The 7,505-nt window shown below is 35.9% G+C and overlaps 1 protein-coding gene across 1 annotated transcript; it reads left to right on the top strand.

Annotated features, from left to right (window-relative positions):
• The first annotated feature begins 2,192 nt into the window (after positions 1-2,192).
• Positions 2,193-7,405, top strand: prdx5 (peroxiredoxin 5). Its single transcript, XM_065287061.2, has 6 exons — positions 2,193-2,349; positions 3,584-3,718; positions 4,883-5,014; positions 5,180-5,218; positions 6,056-6,120; positions 6,550-7,405. Exons 1-6 carry the CDS (start codon positions 2,248-2,250, stop codon positions 6,653-6,655), a joined length of 579 nt encoding a protein of 192 aa, XP_065143133.1. The 5' UTR covers positions 2,193-2,247; the 3' UTR covers positions 6,656-7,405.
• Positions 7,406-7,505: the final 100 nt, after the last annotated feature.

Below are 7,505 nucleotides of genomic sequence, written 5' to 3' on the forward strand. Positions count from 1 at the left end.
TTTATATTTGGTTATATGATGCTCTCTTTAACCATATATGCACAGAAATATTTTGTGCTTGGATATGCCAGGTGTAAACGGAGAAACAGCGTCACCGTGTGGCCATTTACGATCCAAAATTTGCACATTGTACAATGTGCTACCACATACATAAAGTTATTTTGTTAACCTCGTTACAAGGCCAAATCTTTATTGTGAGCTTGGTTCACCATCTTTTGACTTATTTTTACAAATGACTTTTAATAGTGTTAGGCGACAGTAAACTGAAACATGATCAAACAGTTAAGTTAAGAGTGCAATATTGAAGTGTTAATGTTAACTTAAATATTGTTGATGTCAGCCGTTCTGGTGCCCTGAGAAATCTAAACCATTTCAGCAACTTCATTTTAACTTGTCTTGTCCTATATAAGGGACATTTGTATTTAGTGAATTTCAATGCCAATATTGTCTTGATCATGAGGTACAGTACTTGTAGAGAACATACCATACGAGAAATGTTTTGTTGTTTGGTCACAAGTTCTTGGTTATATAAGAACATTTTTAAAAAATCACATCTTAGTATTTGGATTGATGTGTTATTTTTTTAGCTGTCTGTAGCCTACCGTCTTTGATTCAGGATACGTTTAGAATATTTTAAAGTAGAAATTAAGTAAATATAATTTCCCTCCTGATGTATTTTATAAAAGGCATACAATAAAATGTGATTAAATGCCCTGCATTATTCTGGCTCTTATGTCTGGCTCTCTCCCAAGGTTTTTTTCCCTCCTAGGACCTTTCCCCCAGGGTTTTTCTCCTAGGGGTTTTTTCAACCCCTGGGGGGTCAGCTGGCATTGGCTTAATTTAGCACCCGCTGTATTCCGCTGCTTATGTTTACGATTTTTCTGTGTTTTCTCCTGCATCTATTAATGTAAAGCTGCTTTGAAACAATTAAACAATTGTGAAAAGCGCTATATAAATAATATTGAATTGAATTGAATTGTTAATTGAAATGTGGAATGGGTATAGCAATGAATAAATGCAACACACAATAATTCACAGACATATCTTATTGTGTACCAAAATTTACACAAACACAAATTGCATGTGTCTGGTATAAAACAAGTACACATTAAACAAAGATATAAATCCTGAAAACTATCCCATCCAAACATGGGATGACTGTATAGTCAGACACCTGAATAAGTGGAGTACAGGACACTTATCCATGCATTATAGTATTATATTAATCTTTTAATTTACAAAATAATTTATACAATTACAAGCAATTTAATATCATACACTCTAAAAATGGTGCTAAATAGCACTAAAAGTGGTTGACCGACTCGTATTCATAAGGGAAACGTCACCAATGTAGCACCTTTATAGAACTATATTGTGCTATACTGTCAAAAATAAAGTTACAAAGCTGTCACTGGGGCAGTACCCTTTAAAAAGGTCCTAATATGTACCATTAAGGTACAAATATGTATCTTTGAACTGCCAACATGTACCTTTGAAGTGCTAATATGTACCTTTTTGAAAGGGCCTGTTCCAGTGACAACATTTGTACCTTTATTTCTGAGAGTAGTCATGCTTTAGCACCACTTATGGTTCTACAGAGGTGCTATAGGTGTTCTGTAGCGCTAAAATGGTCCCCCATGAATATGAACTTTTAGTAGGCTATTAAGCACAATTTATAAGAGTGTAATATAGTTTATTATTTCAGAAAACTGAAATATATTGTATGTATATGAAACTAAAATGCATTTGGAACATTTTGCAGGCTAGCAGGCAACAACAAATAATATGGGGCTGTGCCAACTGCAGGTGCAGGAACCAAGGACTGCCCAAAGTCAAATGAAAACAGGAAAAAAACACGAAGAAGCAGAATTTTTTTGGTTGCACCATAATTTACAGGAATCCATATTCAGACGTTTATCATAAGGAAAACGGTGTCGTTGACATTAACAAGGACAGTATGATATGCATCATAAGCATCTCTCATATGGCCCATATATGAATGTATGAATTTCACAGCAGTAGCATATTAATGAAAACCACATCGTTTTAAAAAGGACTGTCAGCTCATGTCTGTTTAACCTGCATATTAGTTATTTAATGAACATTTAATACTCTGCTAATAACAGTAGTTTTATCATTATTAAGGTATTAATCAGGGGGTAAGCAGGTGCTCTTTTTCTGTAGACTGGGCGGGTACCGAAGCGTGTGACTGTGTTCCCGTAGGCGCTGATCTCTTCATATAAACCAATGATTTCCACTGCCCTGTTAAAGACAGCCGCCCGTGCCACACATTCCTCCACACGAATCTTCATGCAGCAGGCTAAACGCATCACCAGCATGCCGATACAGGTAAGACAAGTTGTCTTAGACAATACACCATAGTTTAAAAGAGAAAATAGTGTCGTCTTGACTTTGGGACTGCGCATCTCTGAAATGAAAACATTGGATACAGTATGGCAACCATACGCATTCCATTGCGCGTTTCGTAGCCACGTATTATTCAAGAGTTGATTTTTATACAATCTAATCAGTATGATGAAAGTTATTTCCGTTGTGATTTTGTTTTCCTGATTTTTATTTGAATATGTTATGGGACTTTAAGCGTGTTCTACTTCTTGCATCGCTGAGCACAACGAGCGTCACATGACATCAAAGTACCGCGACAGTGGTTGAAAAGCATACAAAATCGTCTGTTCTCGCGGTATTTAATGTCATACACCGATCGGCCTGCGCAGCCTCGCAAGAAAGTCAAACACACCCAAAGTTTTTGTTTAACACGCCCAAACTGGCGTTTGTTGGAAGTAACCTATTTCCTTGTAGGCCTGGCGCACGATGATACGCGAAAGAATATTATAAGAACCGTCATATTATAATAAAAATGGCTGTTTTATTATTTCCAGCTTGTGGGAAACTTTTCGCGTCGGTTGCGCAACATTTGGCGAATATACCCGTTGGTTTCAAACAACGCCCCTAAGTTGTTTTAAATTAACTGTAAACCAAATTACTCCATTAACCTGACAGGTAGACAAACAAAACCCCAAAATTCTGACAAACTTCAAGCATTTATTATGCAAAAATGGGCTGCCATCAGCAAGATCTGCATGCCAGGGCGAATTGCAGAGTTTTTGAAGGGTCAAGACTCTTTAATGTAATTGTCAATAAAAGCCTATGACATTTATGAAATGCTTGTAATTATACTTCAATATACCATAGTAACATCTGACAAAACACTTATGTGAAAAAAATATACATATACTATAATAAAAAAGTATTTGTGTCATTATCAACACTTTTGGCCACGGCTGCCTGTAGGTCTTCAGAAACAATTCAATAAAGTGGTTGCCAAGCAACACAGAGACGCGTTGAACGCGGCTCGACCAATCAGAATTAAGGACCGGAACTATCAGCTTTATAATGCGATAGAAAAGCATGATCTGACTCTGAAATTGGACATAGACTTGAGCCAGTTTCTGTTATCGGAGCTCTTGTGCTTTTGACTGTTGTTTGTTTCTATGAAAATGCCTTTTCATAATGAATGGATTAAAAAATAAATGTTTAAAGTGTTCTTTTTAACCCTCTTAAGGTTGGTCAAAAACTTCCTGATATAGAAGTGCAAGAGGGAGACCCAGGGAATAGCATCTCAATGGCTCAACTCTTCAGGGGGAAAACAGGTGTACTATTTGGCGTCCCAGGTGCATTTACTCCTGGATGTTCCAAGGTACTAACTCTGGATCTGCTGTCTGTAAAATACATGTTTAAATGAATGTGTGGTTGTATCCCATTTTTCAAACTAAAATCACTTGTGGGCGAATTGGGACTGTGCAGCTTTAGACAGAAACACAATAGATGTATCCCAAACATAATCCATATTTATAAAACAATTTCAGGTTTTTTCAAAATATTGACATTCACTATTCGGACGGGATTAGTTTTCCAAACGACGTTTGAGTTTCAGCGTGTCCCCCAGGACGTCTGTGATTTTATGTACCGATTCGGACGGGATTAAAATGATGCAGGCTATTCCAGAGATGGGAGTGTCTGTTTCATGCATTTGGGCGTTGCAGTAGCACGTGCTCTGGATACGCGTGTTTGTAATGTTTAATATTTTGCTTTAAATGTAAAATCATGACAGAACATGTAATTTATTAATTTAATTTTAACAAATCAAAATAACATATACAAATCCTACTAAAGTAACATTAGCCTACGTGTTTTATATAACTGTCTGCTTATAACAAACACAAAATAATGAAGAAATAATGATTAATACAATTTTATATCTTTATTAATTAACATTACCATTCCGGAGTTGAACAACTTTGAACGGAGTTTCTTATAATGTTAATGATATATCAGTGTTTAGTCTTAACAGTGTATGATATTCAGCTCGTCTTGATTTAATTACTTTATTTTGCCGAATGCGAAAAAACATTCATATCTGAATGAATGGGACTCAGGAAATACAATATACGCGCATTAGTAAGACCTTACGGCAGATCAAGTTGGCCAAAACACGAAATGAACCGCGTTTTCAAAAGATATTGCGGGCAAACACAGACATTTGCATCCGGACGGGATTAAATTTCTCAGAGGACCTCTGAGTTCGGCGAAAAACAGTAGGTAAATTGCTCTGGAATTTTTACTGAGGTCGTCAGAGAAAAACACAGACATGGCCGATTCGGACGGGATTAAAAACACAGAGGACCTCTGAGAAGCACGATTTTCTCAGAGGTCCCCCTGTAAAACTAATCCCGTCCGAGTTCCTGGTTGATCTAGTTCACAAAACAAGGTTTGCTGTTTAAAACTTTAAAACTTAAATGTGTGAATAAAGGACCATTACATTGTTTTCATTTGTTTTCCTCTGTTACATGTGTTTTGTCAGACTCATCTCCCAGGCTTTATAAAGATGGCTGGAGAATTGAGGGCCAAAGGTGTGCAAGAAGTTGCCTGTGTGTCTGTTAATGATGTCTTTGTTATGTCTGCCTGGGGAAATCAAAATGGAACAGACGGTAAGGTAAGAAAACTCTCTGCCATCTGTGGTTTAAACTAAAAAAAAAAATGTAACAATCTCATTTAAATCACTTTTAGGATTTTGCTAATTGAGAGAGAATTAAGAGACAGACTGATGTTATTTTATTTAGTCATAGTTAATTTAGTCATTGTAAATCATTTCATGTAGGTGCGGATGCTGGCTGACCCCAATGGCGCTTTCACACAGGTAAGATTATAGACCTATAAGACAACACACCCATGTGCTGCTCCCAGAATATATCATATCATATCATATGTGACCCTGTCTGTGAAATCAAGGCTCAAGTCTCATTATAGATTTAATTTTTAATTATGAGATTAGGAGCATCAAAAGTTTGAACTCATAAATTTCACATGATTTCAATCATTGGCATGACCTTACTCAGTCAATATTAAAGATATCAAGGTTATTTTTTCACAGAATGTTCTTTACATTAAATATGTTGATTTTATGTAGAAATTAACAAAACATTTTCCCAGACTGGGTCACAAATGATTAAAATATCTGGTTCTGCTATCTCCAAATAATACTGAAGTTAAATGAGAATAGAGTGCTGCACAGATGACATATTCCCGGAAGTTAGCAGGATACTGGTTCCCTCCCAAAAAAGCCCATACATTTATTCCATAGACTTTTTAATTATCGCAAAAAATAAGATCAACAAAAGTTTATGACAAGTTTTGTCCAACACGTTAAGTCTTCACAGATGGATGCAACTTTTATGAATTTTGAAGTCAAAGTTTTGCTTCTTTACTTTTTTAGTAAATGCATTTACACATCAAAATTCATAAAATTTGTATTCATCTGTGAAGATTAACTTGTTGGACAAAACTAATATAAATAAATATAAAAAACACTTTTTGCGAAAAGTCTATGGGGAAAATGAATGGGCTTTTTGCAAGCCTACAAAATACTTCATCCCTGCAGCACTCAATATAGTACCATTTTAACTATTATTTTATTTCAATTTGAATAAGAGGAAATGTTTTTGGATTAATTTGGGATTGTGTGAATTTTTCTTAGGCTGTGGGTCTCATTCTAAACAATGAGCAGCTTATCAAGGTGCTCGGAAATTTGAGGTCTCAAAGGTGAGATTAATCTCTTCTTGAATTTAAAAAACTGAGCTCATCAGTCAATCATTTTGATTTCACAAAAACCAAATACATATAAATGAAGCCCAAACCTACTAGATGTCACTACCCAGAAGCTGATTACATTTTCATAGTCTGACTACATCCAAGAATATCCAGATTTTCCCAGTAACTTACGGTTTTCTATATAAAATCATCCTATAGGTAAAAAATATTCTGTGAAAAATCACCTGTTATCATTGACCAAGTAGTCATGTGTGAAGTTAAACGTTGCTACTCCAAAAGACATCAGCCTGTATTTCACAGACAGATTAACATATGAGTCAAGTTATGAATGTGTAACTTAGCCTTCATCTATAATGTTCTGTGAAGGTAGAAACTCAATTGTCAGTAGGTACAATAAATCTGCTATATTTCTGTGTGAAGGTATGCCATGCTGGTTGAAGATGGAGTGGTGAAAAAGCTCAGTGTGGAGCCCGATGGGACAGGCCTGACCTGCAGCTTGGCCCCAAATTTTTTGTCTGAGATTTAAGTTAAATATTAGTTACTCACCACCTCTCTTCTTATAGACCTAATTGCCAATTTCTTATTTCAAATGCAGTATTCTAGTAAACATCAACAAAGAACAAACACTACAGTGTGTACTGTGGCGAAACCTATTTGAACTGACTTGTTTACTTGGAGCAATAGTTAAACCATTCATATTTTGAGGAGTGAAATATGCCAATGTTTATCTGTTTAAAGGTGACATAGAATGATTGAACGGGGTATTTATCTTTCTTCTGTGATGTGACATGTAGACAAAAAATGTTTTGTTTGGGTCTGTAATGCCTTAGAAGCTTCCTAAAAACCTCTCTCAGATAACTCTATTAGGATGGGGGATTTTAAACAAGTGGTTTTGCACCTATTTGGCTCCCCCTACTGGCTTAACTTGCAATCTCATTACTGATTGGCTGACTTTGCTGCCACTCAAAAAATGTAGCCAATTATTTTAAAGTGGAGGGGCAGTGAGATGCCTGTGATGTCACAAGCATCAGTTTTTCAGATTGGGCCGTTTTCTGGCTGACATTTCTAACAGAGGAATTCCTATGAGACTGAGATGTTTAGCATGTTTAGCACTTTTTGTATGTTCATGAATGCGGGTAGACTACCATTATTCAACAAAGACAAGGTAAAAATGGGTTTTCATTCTCTGTCCCCTTTAACGCACAAATCTTTACTGTTACATGACATAACCCTTTGTGGTTGTCCCAGCTGCAATAAAGTTTTCTTTCTGGCTGCATCCAGTTTGATTTGTGGGAATCCATTCTTGATTATATAGAATACTGTATATAATATCACAAGAGACTTAAAGCATACAAATGCAGTTTGGGTTTTCTTAT

The sequence above is a fragment of the Paramisgurnus dabryanus genome, chromosome 18, assembly GCF_030506205.2.
Source record: "Paramisgurnus dabryanus chromosome 18, PD_genome_1.1, whole genome shotgun sequence".
In the NCBI taxonomy this organism is placed as follows: Eukaryota; Metazoa; Chordata; class Actinopteri; order Cypriniformes; family Cobitidae; genus Paramisgurnus; species Paramisgurnus dabryanus.

Excerpts from the sequence above, each read along its gene's own strand:
- prdx5 (XM_065287061.2), top strand. The coding sequence starts at position 2,248 with ATGATTTCCACTGCCCTGTTAAAGACAGCCGCCCGTGCCACACATTCC. Across the intron at positions 3,719-4,882 it reads TTACTCCTGGATGTTCCAAG|ACTCATCTCCCAGGCTTTAT; the intron begins GTACTAACTCTG and ends GTGTTTTGTCAG. Across the intron at positions 5,219-6,055 it reads CCAATGGCGCTTTCACACAG|GCTGTGGGTCTCATTCTAAA; the intron begins GTAAGATTATAG and ends AATTTTTCTTAG.